Here is a 25,665-nt window from a genome sequence, read left to right on the forward strand (position 1 = left end):
CGCAGGCTTTTTAATTTTTTTTTTTTTTAAACAGAGTCGGAGAATCAACAATTGGCTCATTGATTAAAAATCCTCAAACAGCTTACGTTAATAGCCTATTAAATGAAATAAATGACATTAACCCTCTGGAGTCTGAGGCTGATTTTGGGCCCTGGAGAAGTTTTGACATGCTCTGACATTTGTGCTTTTATCAGTTGATTATAAACATATTAATGACAAAAGTGTCATTACACTGTATTCAGCACAAACTAGGCTACCATAATATGTGAGGAACATGTATGTACATGTTTGTGTTTTTAAAGGAATAATGTTTATGCGTGGTTATTGAAAAAACAAAACAAAAAAGTAACTGAAACAATACCTCAAAATGCATACTAAATGTTTTTTCACAAGACTTTTGAGAATTGTATATTTTAGTGTAGAGTTTTTGCTTCAAAATGATGTGGAAATGATCCTCCCTACTCTGACACATAAAACATTGTATTGATTTTAAATTTCCCAGACACTTTTTGTTTAGCTAGGCCATATGCGAAGAGGTGTGACTCTTCATGAATAATGAAGTGATTTACACCTGGGGAGATTAAGACCCTGCCCCTAATGAGCCGCATAATGAGCCATTCAGTCAGGAATGTGACTGAGTCAACTAAGAAAATGCAAAGACAAGACATATCATTGTTTTTTTTCTTTTTTATTTAAAATAAAGTTAACAATATAATCCACATATAAACTAGGGTCAAAGGCACATTTTGTGTATACAGGCAAATAAAGGTAAGGTTTATAAAAAAAGCCCACTTTTACACCCTATACATAACCTGCTTGATCACATATAGATAATCTTTGCAGCCCAATGGTCAGTGAGAGGTGGTGAACAGAGAATCTGAACAGTCACACATCTGTGTGCCATTTTTGAAAACAGTTCCTTTTCAACTGAAGACACAAGTAAATGTCACATGCCTGGCATTTCCAAGGTGTGTCTTGCCTTTTACCAAGCTGTACTTTGCAAAGCATGCAGTTCCGACGACCAGCGGTGGCATTATTCCTTGCATTTTGAACATTTTGAAGAGACTCTTAGGAGTGTGTTCATCAGCAGGACGCAGCTGTGGTCCAGGTTCCCGTGCAGGTAGGAATCTCAGAGTCTGTGGAACCATGTCAGTGTCATTATCTGTTTTCCATGACAGAGCTGAATGCCTGTTGCTTGTCTGAATGTTTTTCTTGGCCTTTTTTGCAAGGGGTTTTGGAGCACTCTCATTAGGGCTATAGCTGGAGAAAAAAAAACAGTGAGATGGTTATTACACAAGGAGCTATACTATTTGCATCATCAATAACTAATACTAATATAATGTTTATTATTGTATATATTAACATTACCAAGCACTAATACTAATATTGTGCACGCATAAGAAAGAAAGCCATACAGACACATATATACATACACTACCGTTCAAAAGTTTGGGATCACTAAGATTTTTAATGTTTTTAAAAGAAGTTTCGTCTGCTCACCAAGGCTACATTTATTTAATTAAAAATACAGTAAAAACAGGAATATTGTGAAATATTATTCCAATTTAAAATAACTGTGTACTATTTAAATATATTTCACAAAGTCATTTATTCTTGTGATGTCAAAGCTGAATATTCACCATCATTACTCCAGTCTTCAGTGTCACATGATCCTTCAGAAATCATTCTAATATGATGATTTGCAGCTCAAGAAACATTTCTGAACAATTGTAAACAATAAATGTCTCTTGAGTAGCAAATCCTCATATTAGAATGATTTCTGAAGGATCATGTGACACTGTAGACTAAATAGTACACAGTTATTTTAAATTGGAATAATATTTCACAATATTACTGTTTTTACTGTATTTTTAATTGAATAAATGTAGCCTTGGTGAGCAGATGAAACTTATTTTAAAAACATAAAAAATCTTAGTGATCCCAAACTTTTGAACGGTAGTGTACATAGGCCTACCATATAGTGGGTGAACATGTACTTACTCTTTCTCATTATCGCCTGTGTTGCTGGGTGCCCTCTTAGTGGGAATTGCAGGTGAATGTGAGAGTGATGGATCCACATTTCTAAAACAAAACAAAAAAACTGTTATTATTAGCATATAAGATACTACTCTCATACCATTACCTATGCATAACGGACAGGAAAGTAACAGGTATACAAGCATGCTGTATATGTCTGTCAACTGGCCATTACCGGACAAAGTGTGCGAATGTGTAAACGTTACAGTCTGCTATATCAGTTTGCACATATAGTTGGTAAACGTGTACTTACTCTTTCTCATTATCGCCTGTGTTGCTGCGTGCCCTCTTAGTGAGAATTTCAGGTGAATGCGAGAGTGATGGATCCACATTTCTAAAACAAAACAAAAAAACTGTTGTTATTATTAGCATATAAGATACTACTCTCATACCATTAGCTATGCATAACTGACAGGAAATTAACAGGTATACAAGCATGCTGTATATGTCTGTCAATTGGCCATTACCGGACAAAGTGTGCGAATGTGTAAACGTTACAGTCTGCTATATCAGTTAGCACATTTAGTGAATAGCAACACGTTCGCGCATTTCACAACCAAGCATATTTTAGCACATTCACGTCTATCATAATATGCTATTCAACTGCATGCAGTTAATCGATCTAACGCGTGTATCCAACGTATCTATGCATATTAATAACAAGTCGAATATCAACAGAAAAGCATTCTATTTATAAGCATTTTTATGAGATAAAGTTATATAGAGTTATATAGATAGGCCTAGATGTAAATATAAGACAAATATATATGTACGCTTATATAGAAAAAACACGTCAAATAATTTAAGTAAAACTAAATCACTTACTCATCAGAAACTGTATCTTCAGCTGGATCAAGTCGCTCTTCAAAATGCAGACGTTCATCGTCAGAGTCGTGTTCTTCTTCCGAGGAAAAAGTGAACTCTTCCTCACTGTCCAGGACCATCTGAAGAGGCTGCTCACCTGAGTAGTGATGCTTTTTAAGACGCTGTTAGGGGCGTTTACAGTTTGCATAGATCGCCTCAGCACATTATCTTATGAATAGAGCGCTCTGCGCGTGGGCGGGCACACATTAAAGATAATTAGGTAAGACAGGAGAAACAGTACCTCTCTTTACTTTTATACTGATTACATAAAGGGAGAATATTTTTTTTAGAATTTATTTGTTTCGTTTAAAAGTAGACACTTAAAGCTTTGCAAAGACATATCTCTCATGTCCATGTATCATGTATAAGCCGTCTATTTTAGTTACTTTTAGTGACCTTTTAGAATGATGTTTGCAGAGACGGAGATGGCAGGACAGCACACCCTGTATATTTTATTTATTTTTAAAAAGCACAAAGTTTTATTTTGATTGTGAGTGTACACAAAAAAAAAGAAGACATTCTATAGTTTCATTTGATATATTACTTATGTCTCTATGATAAAAAATGACGGAGTATTTTAAGTCTGTTTTGCTGCAATGTGAAAAAAAAACTGCAAAACGCGCCGGCGCGTTTTTAGACCTCAGAGTGTTAAAATTCAAAGTAATCACTTTGGTAATCTAAAATACTTTTTGAATGTAACGGTAATTTGATTACCATCTATTTATAATGTAACTGTAACGAAATACAGTTACTCAAATTTTGTATTTTAAATACGTAACGTCATTACATGTATTTTGTTACTCCCCAGCCCTGGTTATACATAAATATTAATCATCCTTTTTGCAAATAATGTGGGTACATTCCTATTTACTTTTATTATGATTGTTTTCAATACATAAAACTGTGCAGCGTTATCGCACCATTGAATTTGACAAATACAGTGTAGCGAAAATTAACTCAAAGGGGAAATATTAATAATTATTCATAACTCATTATGATTATTAATTATGATTAATTATGAATAATTATTAATATTTCCCCTTTGAGTTAATTTTCGCTACATATTTGGTGGAGAACGAAAGGCATCATTTTAAGCAATTGTTTGCAGATGGACCAGTAATCAATCATGTGTTTTGGCATAATTTTTGTTAACATCTTATACATGCACAAACTGGGGCTTCAATGCACATTCTCTTGAACGGCAGAACGTTCCTCGATGCTATAAGGCATGTTTAAATTGTATGAAGAAGCTAACCTGAAATGATCGAAGAAATCATAATTTCAGTTGCTAAATGAGGAACGACGGAATCGCAGATTAGTAGCGCGTACAAAGGGTATCGAAAGTAATTAACCTGAACTTGGGCATAGAAACCCCCACTTTCAGCTTTAAATGCATAAGTCTTTCTGACGATGGAATCTCAGATTAGCAGCACGAACAAATAAACTAACCTGAATCTGGGCGAAGAAATCCCCACTTTCAGCTGTAAATGCATAAGCCTTTTTCTGATGACGGAATTCCAGATTAAGCAGCATAAATTTACCTGTGTGACGAAGAAATCTCACTACAGCGTTTGTAATGGTGTTCTGGGCGAGACTCCCCGGTCACCGATTAAAAGCCTTTTTACTGTTCGTTCCGTCACTGTATTCATATTCATGCGCGGGACCGCACATATGAAACACACGCAACGAACCTGTGGTGTAAATTCTAGTGTAGCTAACTAGCAATCCACCACCGTCTGTGAAATGATGTGCTGTTGTGATTTGTGAGTTATGCGTGACCACACTGGAGTTCTTAATGCGGGCTTGCAACGCGGTTAGAATTCTGCTCCATTCTGATCGTGTTGCGGGCTGGCATTGGTCTCCTGGCAACGCATGACAACAGAGCGTGTAGAGCAGACACCTCTGAAAGTCTGATAGCAGCACACCCACATCACAGACTGTTGTGCAAACAACGAATCACGCATAGCCGAATCTAGCTCTATAGAAACCCTACGCGTATACCCTACGAGTTAAAACCCTTTACCTCGACTAAAAGCTGCTAGCACCCTGCTAGCACCTAGACATGTGCAAGCGTGAAGCATTCAAGCCAAAGACTTTATAGACTTTGGGATTCCCTTTAGGAGGGATTTTGATTTGAACCGCTGATGGGAACACAATGCGTTGTGAAGCTCTGAATCAAATGAATCAATTGCGTCACGAACGATTCACTGTTCGAACCGCTCAAAGCGCCCCTTTGCGAGCCAGAACAGTAAGCGTAGTGAATACTAGAGATATACGAATACGAGACATCTTTAATAAGCCATTCACAAATGGTTATTATTAAGTTGTTATCAATTAAATGTGATCAATGAATCATCTAATATCCTTAAACCTGAGGTTTCTGTCAAGACATGATATTTCAGTAAACTGTAGCGCTTATTGAAACACTCTGAAACTGCTAGGACGCATCACCAAGCCTCGTTTACTGAAATCACGTGACTGTGGCAGTTTGACACACGCTCCGAATCACTGATGCAACACAAACGATTCATTTGAGTTCCAAAGCTTCACAAGGCACGCCTCAAAGGGCACCCATCTCTGGTTTAAACCGTTTGTATGTGTGTGCATATGTGGCGTCACTCACGTTGTCAAGTCTGAGTACCTCTATTCAGTCAAGTTGAATTTAAATTAAATTTAAAATTTAATTAAATCAATTTGTTTAGTTTCCTATCTCTACTTCATGCTAATACTTTGTTCACCTGACTATCCCTATGCAGCCAAGTTGAATTTGGTTAAATTTGAAAATTTAATTAAATCAATTTTGTTTGTTTAACTTTCCTTTTAGATTTCTAAATCTACTAGGAAATTCTAATTTTATTTTGTTCAACTTCATTCCTCCTCTACGTGTCATTTTATTTCCTTCACTTTCTTTCTATATCTCTGTTCGGTCAAGTTGGATTTAATCAAACTTAGCATTTAATTAAATCAACCTGGGTATTCACATTCCCTAGGTCTAAAGGGACCTTCTGTTTTTATTTTATTTTATTTTTTTTTTTTTTTTTTTTTTTTTTTTTTGTGTTATTCTACTATCACCCTCTTCCCTTTTTCTATAGGATTACAGTAGTTCTAGAAACTGTTGTTTCCTTAATGAGGCATAATGAGTTATAGGTTATTACTACGCTAACACCTATCTCTCAGCTCCCCCTCCTCACTCCTTAGTGCTGAGTACATGAAGTACGGCCACCGTCCAGTGCACTTGGGGCTCCGGAAAGGACTAGAAACTCTTCCCGTTGTTTCTTCTCCTTTCGACCTCAAGGCATCTGGTCTTTCTCTGTTAGTCTAGAGATTAGGTCATCACTTGAACCAGTGACACCTGCTTAACCATATCTCCTAGCAAGACTAAATGGGTAAAAAACCTCTTTCCTTCCTTTCCCTTTTCTTATTTCATTTTTTTTCTCTCTCTCTCTCTACCAGTTTGTTCTATTCATTTACCTTATGGTGATCATTTCTGGAAAGGAATCATCTGTACTCTGAGTAATAGTTTAATGACGTGTACCAGCCCCGTCATCAGTCAACACAGCTTACAGCTGTCATCCAAGATAGTTAAACACCTTAGTCTCATGCTGGCTTCCCCCACTTCAGCTAGCCACTTCCTATATGGCCCACATAGCTGTACGAACTTGCATTTGCCTGTACTATCTCTTTCTCTCATGTCCCCATAAGTGTGCCTGTCTGCCCAGTACATCCAGCCCTGCCATCCAGGACCCCTGGAGACCCAGCGGAACAATGTGATGGTTGCCCTTCAGCTAAAGCAGTCAACAACCTGCAACAGCAGAGTAAGGGACAGCGAGATCGGCAGCACCAGCAGACACTTGACACCTGACCTGAGCCAAAAGGAGCTTCAATTTCTCCTTAGCCCATGCTCATACGGGCTTCCAACAGGAGGTAATTGAACGAACGCTGCAAGTCACTGAGTTCCACAGAGAACCAACCCACTCAGCATGAGAAGGCACAGGACAGATGCAAGAACCATGACAGAGCAGAGCAATTGAGGGAGGTCACCAGTCTTCAGGAGGCTCTGACAGCTGTTGAACTTCGCCAGTCAAAGAACGTAAAGAACTGTTTGTATTTAAAGAGACACTAAAGCGCATGCAGAGCTGAAACCCAAACACTGACTCGGCAATGCACCAGTGTGGGAGACGAACTTGTGGTGGTCCAAAAAGAACTGAAACAGTCCTACCAACTGCAAATGGACCACACCAAGCACCAGCTCCCCCAGCCTTATACAAAGGGGGGGAGGGGCCAGAGCCTGCAGCCTAGGATATCACAGCGCTCATGCCAACATATGAGACCTTCCTTTTTGCCCGAAGTCCCTTACTGGCGTGACCCACCAAGACAGGCTCTCTGTTCTTGATCCCACCAGATTCACTATGAGTTTTGACTTAACAGCCAGAAAAACTCCAATTAGACTATCAGCAGTTGAAGCCAGTCTGCATAAAGGATTTCTCAGACCCAGAAGCCTGAATGCAGATTGAGTGCTGCCCCCGACACCAAGCAGGGCAGATCTGAAAGTCCCAAGGCTACTGCCACCGACTCAGACAAACCTGGAATGAATGGAGGACACCAACAGGACCTTTGCCTCCTACAACGGCTAGTCACCCCTTTGCACAACCTGCCCTCACACAGTGCCACTCCTGTGAACTGACACAGAAGGCCTGTAACACACAAGGCCCCTCAGCAGGGGGTTCTCAAGACCCCAATGACTTTGAACGGCAAACACAGTGCCTTCCACATAGCTTTTACAAAGGTCCCTAGTTAGCATAATGCATAAAGCACATGGTACACTGATTTCCATGACAACGACTTGTCAAAGGAAATAGTAACTCCAGCTACGGCACTATGACACTAGATTGAACTGGTTAAGTTAGCACGGCCTAACGCCACTCGCGTAAACCCCCGTCCAACTAAAAGAGTGTTTAATAATGTATAGCTCTGAAATGACATTTGACACAACGTTCGATTCGCATGTAGATCGGTGGGTCTGGCTTGCTAGATGCAGATAAAACCATAGCTTGAATTGACACCTCTGCTGTAACAGAGAGAGTCTTGCCACATTTGAATAAGTCAAATGGTATCAGTGTAAAGTTAATCTGATTTTAGCGAAGAAAACCTAATTTCAGTATTAGAGCGTAAGCCTGTTCTGACGAAGGAATCTCAGCTCAGCAGCCGGTAAACTGTACCAGTAACTATTCTACTTTGGTTTAAGAAATACCAATTGCAGAATTGCTAAACCTGTTTCTGATGAAAAATCTCAGTACAGTGTTATATGAATGTAGATTTAGATGTCGGCATCCTTTCTACAGAGCAAAGGCCTTAGAAATTATAGTCAGAGAGACTCATTCATCTAAACTTTAGCTGCATCTACAAGCATAACCACCGGGTGATCAATACTATGTTTCATTGGCCAATAGAAACATCAGTATCTATTCACAAGACGAGGTTTCTGCGCGCCTAGACCAGTTTGATTTGCATCAAATCTGGGTAACTACTCTCTAAATTAGTCAAAAGATGTTACAAGTAGAGAGAAGAATTTTACATGAGTAAAATTTACAAACGTCAAACCATACTTGCATCTGACTGAATTTAAGGTTGAATTATTGAAGCATAAGCCCTCTTTTTTTTTTTTTACTTGATGCGTAACTCGTTTCAAATGCGCAGACATTCTTCATGAACTGTAGAATCGCTCGGACATGCACTGCTTCTCATGACAACAACTTGTCACAGGAAGTGCTAACTCATCACCTTGTGATGCCATGGTGTAAACAAACCAGGCTAGGTGGCTAAGCTAACCCCACCTAGCAACCCTTCCGCTCAGGCTAAGCTAACTAATAGCTTCTACAGTTAGCGGTTAGCATCATTTATGTGAAGCCTTTAACTACAGCTTGTGTGTATGCAGTGTGAACTGATCTAAACCCATTCTGCAGTTTTAGTCACTTCTTTAAATCTTTTTATTGATTTTAATTATAATAGCAGTCAGCTATTAATTTTTACTAGTATTATTTCTTTCATCTTTGTGATTTACTTACATCTTCCTTTTTTTCTTGTGTGGTTTCCCAATATAACCACAAGCAACTAGACATACTCTCCTTCTTGATTTTGTTTATTTACAACAGTTGCTTCAATTTTATGAGCCAGCTACAAAGTAATCTGAACAATTACTAGGGCATAATTTTGAGCACCACTAATAAGCAGAATCTAATAGGAAAGCTCTCCTCTTCCTCTCCCTTTTTCTTTCCTATTTGTTCAGAGGTCAAGCCTGTCGTGAGCCATCAGTAAGAAATACTAAGAAATAATTTGACCACAAGAACCATCTTAAGTCATTTGTTAAACCTAGCTGTATTTTATACATCTGGCTGCTCACTGTGCCTTTAGCCCTAAATTCTGTTTGATCTTGCAGTAGTCTCTTGCCCTTACTCTCACCACAAGCGTGCCTAAATGTTGCAGATGCTCAGCCTAACTGCCCAGATGGCAGACCAAAAGGACTGGTTAGGTGTCGTGAGGAACACCCTCCTAACCAGTGCTGCTGATCAATTATAGCACCAGAGCCAAAATCAACTGGACAAAGATGGAAGAGAAGTAAAGGCAGATGACTCAAACCAGAGGTATGGTCACAATGATCTGACTGAAGTCAACTTCTTCCTGGCCCACATCCTCACTGTTTTGAAACAGGAGGTGAACAACCTCAAACTCCAGATCACAGAGACTCACAAGGAGCTGATGCATGCTAAAAGCCACATATACCAGCTAGAGATGGAGGCTCGGGACAGACACAAGGACCCTGACAGAATAGAGACACAGAAGAAAAGCCACAAACTGCAAACGGCTCTGACAGCTGCTCCGCAACGAGAGCAGCTGGAAAAGGCAGCCAGAGAAGACGTGGTAAAAGAACTCTTTCACAAATAGTCACTGTTAAAAATAGCAAATTCTGAACTCTAGGTCGAAGATGACACAATCAGGACCTGTGAACGTCCTCTGGATGTGTCCAGATCTGGGACTGAAGCTCTGACCCAGCAGCTGGACAACACCAAAGATGAACTTGACATGGCCCAAAGAGAACTAAGACTCTCTTGCCTGCAGCAGAAGAACCTCCCCCAGCCAAGCACAGAGGTACAGAGGGGGGAGCCAAAGCCTTCTGCTTGACACCTTATCAGCTAATTGCCTGAAATCCTCTAAAGCTACAGAAGGAGAAGGATTAATTCAGACAGACCCAGGCACCAGACCTACTACAGGGAGAAGCCATGGATGGAAACATCCTCTTCCTGCAGACACCGCATGATCTCCAACGTCAGGTAGCACAAGGGCGACTGAACATGCCTGCATCGAACCTGCAGGAGCTTCTAACGCTAGTAAGGAGCCCCTTGAACAGTACTTACTTGAGAAGTATTTAGAAGCACAAGCTTCTGACCACTCACACAAGACCACTCAGACTTGCTCAAGCCAGCCACGCCACAAGAGCAGAGTGACACTGCAAACTTCAGGCTGCTTCTGACTGAGAGCAGAGGCTACAATCACCGGTTGCTCCTCTGCCATCAGACCTAGGTGAGTCTGAAACCCTCTTCACACTACAACTCCTGTAACCTCCTTCTACAACCACCTGCTTCACAGGCGTCCAGACGACAGGTGACACTGTCAAGGCACCTGCTACTTCAACACTTGCTGAGCAAGCTCAGAGACCTGAACCTTGCCACCAGCAAACATCTTGCCCGCATTAACGGTACCAACACTAACTGACAGGTGACACACTGTCAAGGCACTGGATGCTTTGATTCCTGCAGCACCAGCTCAGAGACCTGAGTTTGCAGACTGTCTGCATCAACCGCCATGAAACGACCACCACTCCAGGAGACACACACAACCAGGGCCCATCACAGCCTTCCAGCCTTGTGTGCCAGTGATGTGTCTGATCTTTCTGCACCTTCAACGTCGCTCACTGTTGTCATAAGAGAGACAACAACGAGCGAAAGGGGGGGAATTATGTAATGACTGAGGCAAATCAGACACAATTATTATAACCAATAGTTTTAAGCTCACTCTGGAGTCTGTCCCCATCCCCCGGGAAGTTTTCAGTTACAAGTTTATTGCGCCGAGGAATGCGGTTGTCGCATGGAGAACAGAGTAGAGACACAGAAAATCTGCATCTTCCCTGCATTTTCCACACAGAACACAGACTCTATGGCATTAATGTATAGACAGACTGTGCTATAAATGAATCCTTCTCAGGAAATGGTATCCATTATTACTGATGTTGTATTGTACTCATTGTATTTACATGTTTGATGATTGTTAAATGTTATGACCTGCACAGTAACTTCAATCATGCCATGTTTAGTGTCTATACGTTCGTAGCGGGAAGATTTAAATGTTTGTGTATGCGGTACACCCATACCTGTGCAACACATCAGTATTAAAAGAATCTTTAATAGTTCTGATTCAAGAACTCAGCTTGTTAATCTTTCTGGGTTGTAAAAGCTCTGACAGGAGGGGTGTTGCCACCCAGAATTACAACATCTTCATTGGTCCGGTCAACAACTGAGAGGTGTGACTTTGACCAGAGGTTAAAAACCAGCGAACAGTGCCACTCCCTCTTTTTTTTCTCCTTGCTTCTGAACGACCGAATCGATCTCCTTGCGGCCGGCCTAGGCCAGGCCTTCAAGGCCTGTAGGCCTCGGCCTACAAACGAGCCATGTGCTCCTCATCCAACATGGAAAAACTGGCAATAACTTCGGACTGAATCACCCAAGATCTCTCCTCAGATGGCAGAGCCGATGCTCCTCAGCCTAAGGGCATCTTGCAAGTATCGTACATTTTAACACTAAACAGCGAGTTAGTATTAATTTGTAAGACTTACCTTGCTATTGCTGAAGAAACTGATGATTCCTTTCCAGATTGCCTTTGACATTTCATGTAGCTCTAGTAACAGCATCTCTTCCGGTTCAACACTATCATTACTCATTCTGACTTGCATGTGTGTGTGTGTGTGTGACCCTTTATGTATGTTATGTTATGTGTTTGTTAGTTTAGTTATGTGTTTGTGAGTTAGTTAATAAAGATTGTGCACAATACACGTTTGGTTCTGACTCCGTCTGCTAATGAATTGCCTCTTAAGTGATAGATCCGGACTACATGCTCTGAGTAGTACAGTACAATAAGAAATATTATTTTTCCATAACTTGGAAATTGACATTTCTTAGAATTAATAAACAATCAACACTGAGCGTTCACTGGACGAACAGGTTAACTGATTGTAATGTTAATTTTAATATAGCTATGTCCAGTTAATCTGATTAACGGATTTGCATATTCATAATTAATCATAATTAATAATCATAATGAGTTATGAATAATTATTAATATTTCCCCTTTGAGTTAATTTTCGCTACAACAGTAACATCTATGACAAGCCAATTTAATATTAAACCTTACTACTTGAATCTAATTCATTAAAATGAAATAAAATCATGCCATCAAACACAATATTTATAAAACTACTGCTTTACCTCATCCATGAACATGATTTTTGATTCCCGTCTAACTGACTTACATCAGCGGTGGAGTTAAAGATGACAGTTCCCATCATTCAACGCTTCTTCACAGCATCATCAAGCTATGCCATTGTTTTTGTTGTTTTGAATGTACGCCCTCTAGCGACCAACATTTGTATATATTGTACCTTTAATTCAATGCAAATAGTGTTGACGCATCAACACTGACTCAACATTGTTTCAAAGATTACATGCTATCTGGGTAGTACAAACCATTGAACACACTGTATTTCTATCCCTCACAGCCTCATTTTCATTCCAATAAAAAACTGCATATGGTGCTACCCTGACTAAGGTCTATCTCATTGGCCACAGAATCAGCTTGTACTGTGTAGTAAATTATGTGATTGCCAGCAGATTTCATGTCAAAGGGTATATCATTCTGCACCATCTAGTATTTCATGACTGAACTAGATATTAATTAAATTACAAAGAACGAGGACACATATTTGAGCAATATAAGATAGCAATACTTTGTACTGATATTGTATTATCACAACAGAAAGGGTGAATTGTGAAGTACCCTTCTTACAATTGCAGAAAAGGTTGGAGGGTTGGAGAGAATTTTGTGATACTAACAATTTTTAACCAAATTGGTTCAAATTAAACTCAAAGAAGATTCAAATATTCTTGCTTTCTGTGCATGTGCAAATGCTGATGTGCAATGTTGCCTGCTTTATTTAATTTTCTTTTCTTTATTTTTTATTTACCCACGTATTGTTTAATCATATCATACAAATTCTTATCAAATAATACACTTGAAATGGTGAAAAGAGCAAATTAAAAGTAATTATTAATATTTATTTAGTGTACACCAGCTGAAAAATATGCCTTCATTAATTATGCTGTCTGTTATCATATATTTATGTTATACATCTATGCACGTTGCCTGCTCTATCTGCTATGCCTATAAACACAGGAAATTCTTAGAAAGAAATTACAATACATATTGTATTTTAAAATTTAAAATTTGCACTCAAAGAAAATGTTCACATTATTACAGTGGCAACTGTATTGTATATATAAATCTGTAAATAAGTGAAAATCAGCTAGAATTAACCTTTTTTATGCAAAGTCTTAACATTCTTTGTCTTATTTCCTTGATTTGTAAACCATATATTATGGGATTCAATCCTGGTGGTATAACATGAAACATTACATTCCCAAACTTTCTAGTCTCAGCATACTCAGAAAAACGATGCAGAAAAATTGGGACGAAACCAAATACTATCAAGATTACATAAACAGCCAAATGAGAGCTGCATGTTTTGAGAGCTTTGCTGTTGGTTGCTTTGTTTTTGCTTTTTATACATACCATCAATATTCTGAGATATGTCAGTAACACCCACCCCAGTGAAGAGGTGAGTAAAACCACAGTAAATGTTAAACCATATACATTATTAATCACTACATTTTCACAGGACAGTTTAAATAGTGAAGGATTGTCACAAAAGTGGTTTGCAATGAATGATCTGCAGTGAGAGAGACGCACACTGAGGCCAATCAAAATTGACACTGGAACTACTGCAGCACCCCAGGCTCCTGCTGACAGTTTAACCACCATATTATTGCTCATTATTGTTGGGTATCGCAGTGGATTGCATATGGCCACATATCTGTCAAAGGCCATTATCATTAAAATAGTATGGGATGTTGTTCCATATAAATGTGTAAAAAAAGCTTGGAAAACACACTCCACATATGTGATGTAGCGCTCAGATGGGTCTGTTATTAAGTCCTTCAGTAAATGCGGTAAGAGAACAGTTGCACCCATAATATCATTCACTGGCAAGTGACAGAAAAGAATGTACATAGGCTGGTGTAAACTTTTTTCTGCTGAGATCTGAATCAAAATCCCAATGTTAGACACCATTGCAAAGACATAAGCCATCAACAGAAAAATGAATGTGAGCTGGCTTGACTGAGGTGTAACTTGCAGTCCTTCCACTAAGAGTACACTATATCTGAATGTCAGGTTGTCCATTTGTAACCTAAAGAAAACAGATTAAGTGACAAAAAATTGTAACAGTTTATCTCAAAGTATTGCTACAGGTAAATTATATATGCTTCCAGAGAGTAGTCATATTTTATACTAATGTTCTAAAGATACTAACTAGGGTTTTCTTATGTCACACTTGGCCTTTTTTTCATTAACAATTGCTTACAGAAGTCAAGAAATATTCTTGATCACTGTACAATTATGTAATATGAGTTCTATATAATATAACTACATATGAAATATTCTTTACTTACAAAAGAAAATGACAAGTCGATACACAGTTGTCATGTTACTTCATATACAGAGGCATCTAACTTTTACTGATTTTTCATTAGTCATAAATTGCACAACCTGGTTGTCTCTGAGTAGATTTAAGCAGGCATCACCATTTTATTTATGTGTCACCACAACTTAAGTCTTGTCATCATACCCCAAGTGTGACACTTGTATCTCTCTTTTCTGTGATTGGAGCACTGCTTACCAGGTTTTTTTTTTCCAAAAGCATTTTAGCCAGCTATGATTGCAGGTTTTCTTGTTACCATCAAAGTTCAATGATTTGGTGTTTCCCAAAACCATAATTCTTGTATATATTTGCAAACAGAATATATATTTGCAAACAGTCCGGGGGGTGGGGGTTTCAATTGGGGGGGGGGGGGGTATCTAGTGTGACCACCAGTCAGTATCTAGTGTGACCACCATTTGCCTCACGCAGTGCAACACATCTCCTTCACATATAGTTGATCATGTTATTGATTGTGGCCTGTGGAATGTTGGACCACTCCTCTTCAATGGCTGTGTGAATTTGCTGGATATTGGCAGGCTCTGGAACACACTGTCGTACACGCCGATCCAGAGCTACATAGTGTAAGATTTTTGAACTGATAAAATATTTTACTTGCTAAATATGGATATTTTTCTAAACGCATCTCCGCTTTAGAAGGCATTTATTAACCCCCAGATCCATGTGGAGTACATTTATGATGGATGGATGCTCTTTCTTGAGCTTCATACTCGTTGGTCCTGTTCACTGCCATTATAAAACTTGGATGCGTCAAGATATTTATTAATATAACGCTGATTGTGTTCATCAGAAAGTTATATACACCTAGGATGGCTTGAGGGTAAGTAAATCTGGGGCAATTTTCACTTTAAAGTTAAATAATCCTTTAATAATGTTTATTAGTTAGTTTTTGATGTTGTGTCATGTACATAAAATGTTCTTTAGGTAATAAATGGGAAGCAAAGTTTCATTTGTCTCAAAACCCCATTGCACCACTAGTATCTTTTAGTGTACCAAGCACCATTTTTGAAGAGTGCACAGTACTCAAGTTTCTGGAACCCTGGAGCATGATGTTCTATTTCTTATATTTCTAAATTATAATTTCAATGTTTTTGTGTTTACTTGCACCATTTTTACATTCTTCACAATACAGGACCAGTTTACAGTGAACACTGAACCTGACTATAAAAATGTTGAGCAAGCAATAGACCTTAGTCGAGTTAAATGCCATATTGAATTTAACAGTGTTTCTGTCTGTCCAACACCCTCCAATCACAGCGCACTCCATCTCCAGAGTACTGATCACACGCACCTGCACCTCATCAGCACGCCAATCAGCACCAGTACAAAAGACACTCACACTCACTCAGTCACTGTTTGGTCTTGTTTGCATCTAGACTTACTTTCATGCTTACCTCAAGGACTCCTAGCGATCTACTTATCCGTCTCCAGCATTTCCAAGTCTCCTCCTGTGTTCCCAGTCTGTGTGTGAGTGTCTTCTGTCTCCAGTGTCATTTGTCTTCACCACCATCCAGGATCTTCACCACTACAAACAAAAAGGACAGTATCATTCTTCTACATCTCATCATTCACTCCAAAGTTCACCTGATACTCACCTGCACTACTGTTATCTCTGCTGTGTCAAATAAACGTCAATAACTGTTATCGCCAGTCTCTGACCCTTCTGTATTGTAACAGTTTCCTTTGCTAGTTTGTTTCTATGGTTTTTGATTGAGTTGTATAGGTGTTCTTTGTTATGTTAATTATCTCATTGTGTATATTAGCCCTCAGTTCATTTTGCTCTTGGTTCTGTGTCAGCAGTATCAAACATGGTTGTGTTTTCTTCTATGTTCTCTGTCATTACACTGTATTCAGCACAAACTAAGCTACCATAATGTGAGGAACATGTATGTACATGTTTGTGTTTTTGAAGGAGTAACGTTTATGCATGGTTATTGAAAAAACAAAAAAACTTAAGTCACTGAAATAAGGCCAAAAAAATACTATGTGTTCACAAGACTTCTGGGTATTGGAGGTTGTAGACTAGTTTTTTTCTTAAAAATTATGTAAAAATTATCCTGCCTACTCATTCATTTAGAACAGTATATTGATTTAGTTTTTGTGAGACACTTTTTGTCAAAAAACAGAAGGCGTGAATCATCATGAATAATGGGTGATTTACACCCGAGAAGACAAAAGAACCGCATGAGGTGTAATGACTTGCATAATAATGAGGCCTTTCAGTCAGGTAGGCTGTGATCATGTCTCAAGCTCATCATGGTGTATATCAAACATACAGAAAAAACAGCAAAACTGTGAAATATTACAATTTAAAATAATATTATATTATATACTTTAAAATATAATGTATTTCTGTGATGCAAAGTGTCTGAGCATTCATGTTACCTCTATGGCATTTCATATAGGCTTTTAGCTTAAAAGCATGCACATTTGGAGAAATATTGATGGATTCTCATGTTTGTCAATTTTCTATACAGAGGAGTGATATTTATTCAAAATTTATTGTCATCACTGTGAGCGCTGGATACTGTGTTTTCAATTCATACTTGCAGCCGGAGGGCGCTCTGTGCACATTTAGTCCACAAATTATTCTAAAGAAGAATAGGCCATGTGACTATCCAGGAACTAACAGGCTTCCAGAGATCGCTAACTATGGCTATGCAAAACACTTTTGAAGACAATAAATACAGGATTGAGACGACCTACACAGCAAAATTCCCAGAGTTAAATCAACTCTGCTCAGAATACATATGATCCCTCTCTAAATAGTGTTAAAGTAACACTGAAGCAGAGTTAAAGTTAATGAGATAATTAAGCAATTAATAAGGCTGTGACTTAAGTCACTTGTAGTTCTTGTGTTTTTTCTTATTTCTTCAGTGATTCTGCTTGTTAACAGCAGGTGTTCATCACTAATGCACAATCATTACTTAATTAATTGCTTAATTATCTCATTAAATTGAACTCTGCTTCAGTGTTGCTTTAACACTTTTCAGAGAGGGACCATATGTACTCTGAGCAGAGTTGATTTAACTCTGGGGATTTTGCTGTGTATGCATGTATTGCCTCAGAATTTGCCTCTGAATAGTGCTTGCTCCGTGGGAGTGGCCGCAGTGGATAATGAGCTGAATCACGGACTTCTGACATGTGTCTCTTTTCACACAAATTACATAAACAGAGAATATTTGTTTTCGATTTGACTTACACGATTTAAAACCTGACATTTTAATGTTTTTTTCAGTCTCATTTTTGTGTCATTAGTATTCACTAAGTTACAGTTCATTTTCTGAGAACTATCAGATTGGACTTCGTTCAGAGGGAGACGAGAGATCACGCATCATGTTAGTTTTCTTTATTTTGCAAAAAGCACAACATTTTGTTTTTACTCTGAATGTACACAAATAAAAGAAAATATTCTATAGTTTTAATTGATATATTACTTGTCTCTATGACAAAAAATGACAGAGTATTTTAAGTCTGTTTTGCTGCAATGTGAAAAAAATCCTGCAAAACACGCCAGCGCGTTACCCGACTCCAGAGAGTTAATTCAGCATGAACTGATTCTTGAAAGCATTAACTAATCATGAACCAATAAAGAGCTAACCTTAACTACGACAGGAGTCATATGAATTCATGCATGAATAACAGCAGCCTTAACTACATGTTAGTACATGTTTGATAGATAATGCATTATGTTACGGCTAATCTTTAACAACTTTCTTTAGCCCCATGAGGTTAGTGGAGGAGTCTCTTCATGTAATACACATGTCCTGTCCATAAAGCACGCACGGAGATGCAATCGTCACAAAACAAAACGTTATTTATTAATCACGATCTCCGGTTCACTTTTCAAATAAAATACAAATCAAATTCCAAAAATACGAACTACAGGTGTGAGCATGCGATTAAAGAAACTGTTGCTCTCCACCCTCTAACCTGTTCCTGCCAAACAATGCTAACTGGCTATTAACACTTGCACTTTCGCGCTGTAGTGACGTGTCAAGGAGGAGGAGCAAGTAAATACATATAAAACAGGTTAGTCCAAGTATTAAACCAATATAAAATTTCTTTCTATATTTAAATCATAATATTTGAAATAGAAAATAAATAAATTAAAGTCTCTTAAATTAATAGTGTGCAAGTATCTAAATATGGCTCCAACACATTAACTAACATTTATGGCTAAACCAAATGAAACAGCCTCTTTAAGAAGGAATAGAAGTAATCTGACTTTGAAACAAATTTAAATAATATTATCAGAGTTTAAACTTTTGACTGAAGCTTTGTCATAAACATTACTGAATAGCACAGATCCTCATTAAATGTAGAAAACACTAAATACACTAATAACTGATCTTAAAAGTTCTTTATCTGTTTTGTGTTGTTCTCTTTCCCTTCAAACTCACCCTACTGCAACTTATGCACAGCTAAATAAAAAAAATAAAAATTCAAAACCCACAAAGAACATTTGTGGAACAGTTCCCAAAGAAACGACTAAACTGGAATCATGGTCAGAACATTTGCTGGGATCAATACAGTTCAACCTTCATCCAGATGCAGGCTGTGATGATACTGTCCTCCTCTCTTTGACTTCTTGAAAAGCCACACGTCATCACTTAACTGGCCTGAATACTAGTTGTGTATTTGATAGTAAGTTTAAAGGGGTCATGAACTGCTTTGTTTTATTGTTTTATAATGTTTCCTGGGGTGCACTTATAATGTTAGTATGCTTTTTACATCAAAATTGTCATAATTTAGAAATAAAAGGCATTTTTCCCTACCCTGATTTTAGCCCTCTGATTTGAACTCTCTGTTTTCAGAGGCGTGTCTGCTGTGAGACTTCAGTGTAAACACCCACTGCTGTGATTGGCTGACATCTTTCCATTTGAAATCACTCTCTCTTTTAGCACGTTTAGTCACGGTTTTAATTTACTGACACATAGACAAAGAACATCTGACAGTACATGAATCATTACATATCAGATCAGGCATTAGAATTAACACAGTTACTTACATGTTGTTTCATTACTGTCGAGTCCAGGCGCTGCACAATATTTTGTAATCCTCAATGGCATGTTTATTGCTTGGTAGCTATGTTACTTAGGCTACCTATTCTATTGCATATCATGTGTGAATCGGTGGGCAGGGCTAAACAGGCACTGATGAAGTAGGCGTTGATCTTCTTCTGCAGATGCGGTGCTTGCTGCCCTTTGACATCATTCGGTTGTTAAGTCTGACGTCACGCTGCAGTGCTTCTGGGTCCAAATCTCATACCACAAGAAAACAACAAATGGTGCGAATATACAGACACAATGTGGTGTTATACTTCCAAAAAATTATAATCATAACCTTTATGGCCATACCAAAATCCCAGTGTAACGAATCGTCACACGAGTTGGAATCCATCAGCAGGCTTTATTAACAGAATTCGTAGTACAGACAGGCAGGGGTCAAAAGCAGGGGCAGACAGGTATGGCAGGGAACAGACAGAATCGTGGTCGTAGAGCAGGCAGAAGATCAGGGCGGGCAGATATCAATCACAGTCCAGTAAATAACAATAAACAGTCCAAGGGGCAGGCAGCAGAGAATTGTGAACGGGGAATAAACAAGGTCAATAACAGGCAGACAATCAGTAATAGAAAACGCTCAGAAATGTACACCGTGGCAATACAAGACCTCGCAATGATGGTGAGGTTGTGAGTGGCTTAAATAGTCCAGTAAATGAGCTGCAGCTGGATGTAGTGATTGGTCCAAGGTACGGGGTAGTGCGTGTGAATGTAAGAGTGAATGTGAGTGTATGAGTGTATTAGTATTCCGGAGAGGGAGCCCTCCGATGGTCAGAGTATCACAGAGTTCGTCTCTGTGACACCCAGATGGCCAGACAGTGATTAATCTTTTATAAATCGTTAAAATATTAATGTCTGTGACGATGTGAGCACAGAGACTGTTTTGTAGACTGTAAGTATTTTACATTTTTAACTTTAAAATGTTAAATGTTTATTATGAATAAATAGTGCTCATAAACGTCTGTGGAAATGGCATTCTCCAGTGAAACGAGTCGAGGCTTGGACCTAGTAACAGCGCTCCTTACGTCACGACTTAACAAGTGGATAGACGTCATCGTTTGCTGGGCCTGGTGTCAATATAAGCTTTTATTTGACTAACAAGTTTTCAGTTCTGAAACTTACAGGATAGTATGATGACCACTTATATGTGAAAAGCTCAAGGAAAATGTTATTTCTCAGTTCATCACCCCTTTAAAATAAATCATGTGCTTAACCCTCTGGAGTCTGAGGCTGATTTGGGGCTTGGAGAAGTTTTGACATGCCCTGACATTTGTGCTTTTTTCAGTTGTTCATAAACATATAAATGACAAAAGTGTCATTACACTGTATTCCGCACAAACTAGGCTACCATAATATGTGAGCAACATATATGTACATGTTTGTATTTTTGAAGGAATAATATTTATGTGTGGTTATTGAAAAAACAAAAAACTTAAGTCACTGAAATAAGGCCAAAAAAAGTATATTAAATCTGTATTCACAAGACTTCTGGGTATTGGAGGTTGTAGACTAGAGTTTTTGCTTCAGAATTATGTAAAAATTATGCTGCCTACTCCTTCATATAAAACAATATATTGATTTAGTTTTTGTAAGACACTTTTTGTCAAGAAACACAGTATGCGTGGAGGCGTGAATCATCATGAATAATGGGTGATTTACACCTGAGAAGACAAAATAATCACATAATAATGACCTGAAATGACTTGCATATTAATGAGGCCTTTCAGTCAGGTAGGCTGTGAAAAAAACCCTCTGTAATAATGTCTCAGCTCATCATAAACAGCAATACTGTGAAATATTATTACAATTTAAAATAATGGTATTCTATTATATTCTTTAAAATATAATGTATTTCTGTGATGCAAAGTGTCTGAACAATTATGTTACCTCTATGGCATTTCATATAGGCTTTTAGCTTAAAAGCATGCACATTTGGAGAAATATTGATGGATTCTTATATATTTATGTCAATTTTCTATACTGAGGAGTAATATTTATTCCATATTTATTGTCATCACTATGCGTGCTGGATACTGTTTTCAATTCATACTTGCAGCCGGAGGGCGCTCTGTGCACATTTAGTCCACAAATATCTCCTAAAGAAGAATAGGCCATGTGACATTCCAGGAACTAACCAAACTAAAAGAGGCTTCCAGAGATCGCTAACTATGGCTATGCAAAACACTTTTGAAGACAATAAATACACGATTGAGACGATGTATGCATGTATTGCCTCAGAATTTGCGCCTGAATAGCGCTGGCTCCGTGGGCGTGGCCACATGAGCGGATGATGAGCTGAATCACGGACTTCTGACATGGCTCTTTTTTCATACAGATTACATAAACAGAATTTTTGTTTTCGATTTGACTTACATGATTTAAAACCTGACATTTCAACATTTTTTTAGACATAAGTCTCATTTTTGTGTCATTAGTATCTACTAAGTTACAGTTCATTTTCTGAGAATTATCAGATTGGACTTCGTTGAGAGGGAGACAAGAGATCACGCATCATGTTAGTTTTCTTTATTTTGCAAAAAGCACAACATTTTGTTTTTTGTTTTTACTCTGAGTGTACACAAATAAAAGAAGATATTCAACAAATTAAAATGGTGTATAACTCTTAATTGTATATGCAACATTGACGGAGTATTTTGAGTCTCTTTCACACTGGTAAGAAAAAAACCGAGGTGGTATTGCTGGCGATACCTCAGACTCCAGAGTGTTAATATGTTTATGAACAACTGAAAAAAGCACAAATGTCAGAGCATGTCAAAACTTCTCCAGGGCCCCAAAAATCCTCAGACCTCAGAAGGTTAATAAAGCTTGTGCACAATACATGTTTGGTTCTGACTCCGTCTGATAATAAATTGCCTCTTAAATGATTTAGATCTTGACTACATGCTCTGAGTAGTACTGTACAATAAGAATGTTGTTTTCCATAACCTGGAAATGAACATTTCTTAGAATTAATAAACAATTAACAATGAGTGTTCACTGGACGAACAGGTTAATTGATTGGTTAACTGATTAATATTCATTTTAATGTAGCTACATCAAGTTAATCCGATTAACTGATTCACATATTCATAATTAATCATAATTATTAATATTCCCCCTTTGAGTTAATTCGCTACACTGCACGTGCTTCTTCTGACTCTTGCACTCTTCCTGTCTGAAATATAAATTGTTATATTTCACATTAGCTACTAAATCTTCCTTTTTGATTGTGACATATTGTTTGTAGAATTTTGACGAAAATATTGAATTGAATCCATTTTGGAATAAGGCTGTAACATAACAAAATGTGGAAAAAGTGAAGAGCTGTGAATACTTTCTGGATGCACTGCAAGTAGGCCTATCTGTTTCCACTAAAAATAGCCTATAAACATCCTAAAAGATATGTTAGGGTTAGGGGATATGCTAACCCTAACCCTAACTTTATTAGCAAAAATGCATAAATTTGATTTGAATTGTTTAAAACAGTTAAAATACTATTTGGCCAGTGGAAATAAATGAATCAACTCTATTCTGACTATCTAAGAAGTATTTTATCCAATTTTGTTTTTATGGATATTTTGATATATTTATTCTAAAACATAAGGATACTGGATGATTTTTAGCAATGTAATGCAAATGGCATTTATAGTCCATATCTAATATTTTCCAATGTCTTGTACCTTTGACTGTGTTAACCATTGTGACGATTTACTACAGTTAGTAATCAATTTATGGATGAAATATGAATATAATAATTCATAAAGCCTTATGAATAAATTATGATTCATATATCGACCCAACGGGGAATTAAACATATATTGTGAATTAATTACAACGAATTATAATCAATTACATATATGCTTAGTTCTGGTTTACTAATTATTTAGAGAAACTGTTAGTTTATCCAGCAAACTGCAGCTCCTCAGAATGTTATAAAAAGGAAGATTTTTCTTTCCTCTGGCCACGAGGAAAGACTTCCTATTCTAGCATCCAAACATAGAGCAAGGATATAGGATCGAAATGTTAAAGTGACTTGGTCTTCAGTTGAAAGAACAAACAGAGCAATCGAGCATGAATTAAGTGTTTAATATATGCAGCTACGACTACAGAGATTATACGTCTAAATATATATACAAGAATATACACACCTATGTACAAGAGTGGAAGTAGAGAAGGAAAGAGAGAAGGCAAGTAGCAAACTTACAAACAGTCCTGAGCCAGCACGGAAATCAGTTTCATCATCTAAGATTGAGAAACGGCAGTATACTTGCATTGGTTGTGCGTGTCGAATTTCAGTTTAGTGCTGGTGCAGTTCGTTGGCTTCTTCCGTTCCGCGGGAAGGTTTGAACTGAGGACTTGAGAGTGAGTTTCACTGGAAGATGGCGGTCCCGAAGCTGAGCGCGATGGCAGCGCGTGGTCACCGGAGGCATCCGGGAGAAACGTGCACGAGGTGCTCGTGAGACAATCGGGAGACCCAAAGAGAGAACGGAGAAGGTGTGTGTCGTTGTTTTTATGGAAACCCAAGCTAACACACCTCCTGAATTGTAGCGACCAATAGATGCGCAGCACTATTTGGCGGGCAAAGTTCCTTTGTTTGGTCTCCTAGCTGAATTTGCATACTTAATGACTATCAGATCGGATTTCGAGATGGAGTGCTTTCTTCACAGTATCATTAAACACATAGAAAAATGCATTTGTCAGCTATGTGACATACCTCAGTGAATAGCTCGAGTCCGGAGCTTTAAGGAGAGATCAAACTCGATACATCAGAAATGCATATAAAAGAAGTTATGGTTTACAGACAAGATTCCACTATTAAAATGCACACTAGCACAAATACACTCATTTAAACACTAGGAAACATGCATAGGCCCTAAAATACATGATGGATATATTTCAGCATAGTTGTATTTTACATATACAGTCAAAAATGTATGATTGTGTGTTTCTGTATGTGTCTGTGTGTGTGTTTTTGTGTGTACCTGTGTGTGTGGGTGTTGGAATGTGGATCTGGTCAGTCTCTGGGGGGGGGTGCTCCTTTTGAAGTCACCAAAGTGAGGAAGTTGGAGTTTTCTGTTTACCCTCACAGGTCCACAAACCTGCCGAAAGTCACAGTCGTCCGGAGCCGATTTAGTGATTTACAAACAAAGTTCATCAGGTTAAAAGTGTTCGGAAAACTCCAAAGTTTATTGACTCTGAACGGATCCATCCAGATGTTACACCATGGTGACACGTGGATGGAAATACAAATGGAAATTATATGCAGATGAGGTTATGCATAGTAAAACAAGCTCCATATATGGTGGTTTTGGGGAGGAGACAGGGTGGTGTCATGGCCAGCTCGTTTTGAAAGTTACATAAAGAGGATCACACAAACAAATAAGTTCTTTGAATTGCCATGTTGTTTATTACAAAATTATCTGTTCCAAACAAAATAGCACAATGTCTAAGGAATTAAATAAACAAAAGAAAATAAGAATCCAATGGGTAAAAAAGGTTGGGAAGTAAGAACAAAACGAAAGCTGGTTGGAGCAAATGACTTCTCTGGAGAAACACGTTCTACCAGAGGAAGTACTGTTGAGTAGATCAGCCAGATATATATACACTCTCCACCCATAAATTATCCAATGTGACATTCACGTCACATCCAGACGCCACACTGCCACCACCAAGTGAAGAAGGAAAAGACAGGGTCGTAACACCTCCCTCCTCAAAAAGATTCTGCAAAGAATCAAAGAGAAAGAGGGGGAAAACACAAAAAGCAAAATATGAAAAAAATAAAAAAATTAAAAATATGGTCCATCTATTCATGAAGCACCT

At 38.0% G+C, this 25,665-nt stretch overlaps 2 protein-coding genes across 3 annotated transcripts in view; both read right to left on the reverse strand.

Moving 5' to 3' along the window:
- Positions 1-672: 672 nt before the first annotated feature.
- Positions 673-25,665, reverse strand: part of LOC125252375 — a 97,825-nt gene continuing 72,832 nt past the window's right edge. Inside the window, exons 4-6 of one of the 2 annotated variants that reach the window (XM_048165603.1) lie at positions 2,291-2,371; positions 2,002-2,082; positions 673-1,260 (exon numbers count right to left, since the gene is read on the reverse strand). In XM_048165603.1, the coding sequence (XP_048021560.1) occupies positions 924-1,260; positions 2,002-2,082; positions 2,291-2,371 (499 nt within the window). In that variant the 3' untranslated portion in view covers positions 673-923. The remainder of the gene's footprint in view (positions 1,261-2,001; positions 2,083-2,290; positions 2,372-25,665) is intronic. The other variant, XM_048165605.1, reaches the window with a different exon arrangement.
- On the reverse strand, positions 12,629-14,854 carry LOC125252370 (olfactory receptor 52N2-like). The gene is made up of 2 exons (XM_048165597.1): positions 14,736-14,854; positions 12,629-14,473 (listed from the first exon to the last, which is right to left on the reverse strand). The coding sequence occupies exon 2, from the start codon at positions 14,464-14,466 to the stop codon at positions 13,528-13,530; it is 939 nt and encodes a 312-aa protein (XP_048021554.1). The 5' UTR covers positions 14,467-14,473; positions 14,736-14,854; the 3' UTR covers positions 12,629-13,527.

Source organism: Megalobrama amblycephala, linkage group LG18 (assembly GCF_018812025.1).
Source record: "Megalobrama amblycephala isolate DHTTF-2021 linkage group LG18, ASM1881202v1, whole genome shotgun sequence".
Taxonomy (NCBI): Eukaryota; Metazoa; Chordata; class Actinopteri; order Cypriniformes; family Xenocyprididae; genus Megalobrama; species Megalobrama amblycephala.

Excerpts from the sequence above, each read along its gene's own strand:
- LOC125252370 (XM_048165597.1), bottom strand. The coding sequence starts at position 14,466 with ATGGACAACCTGACATTCAGATATAGTGTACTCTTAGTGGAAGGACTG.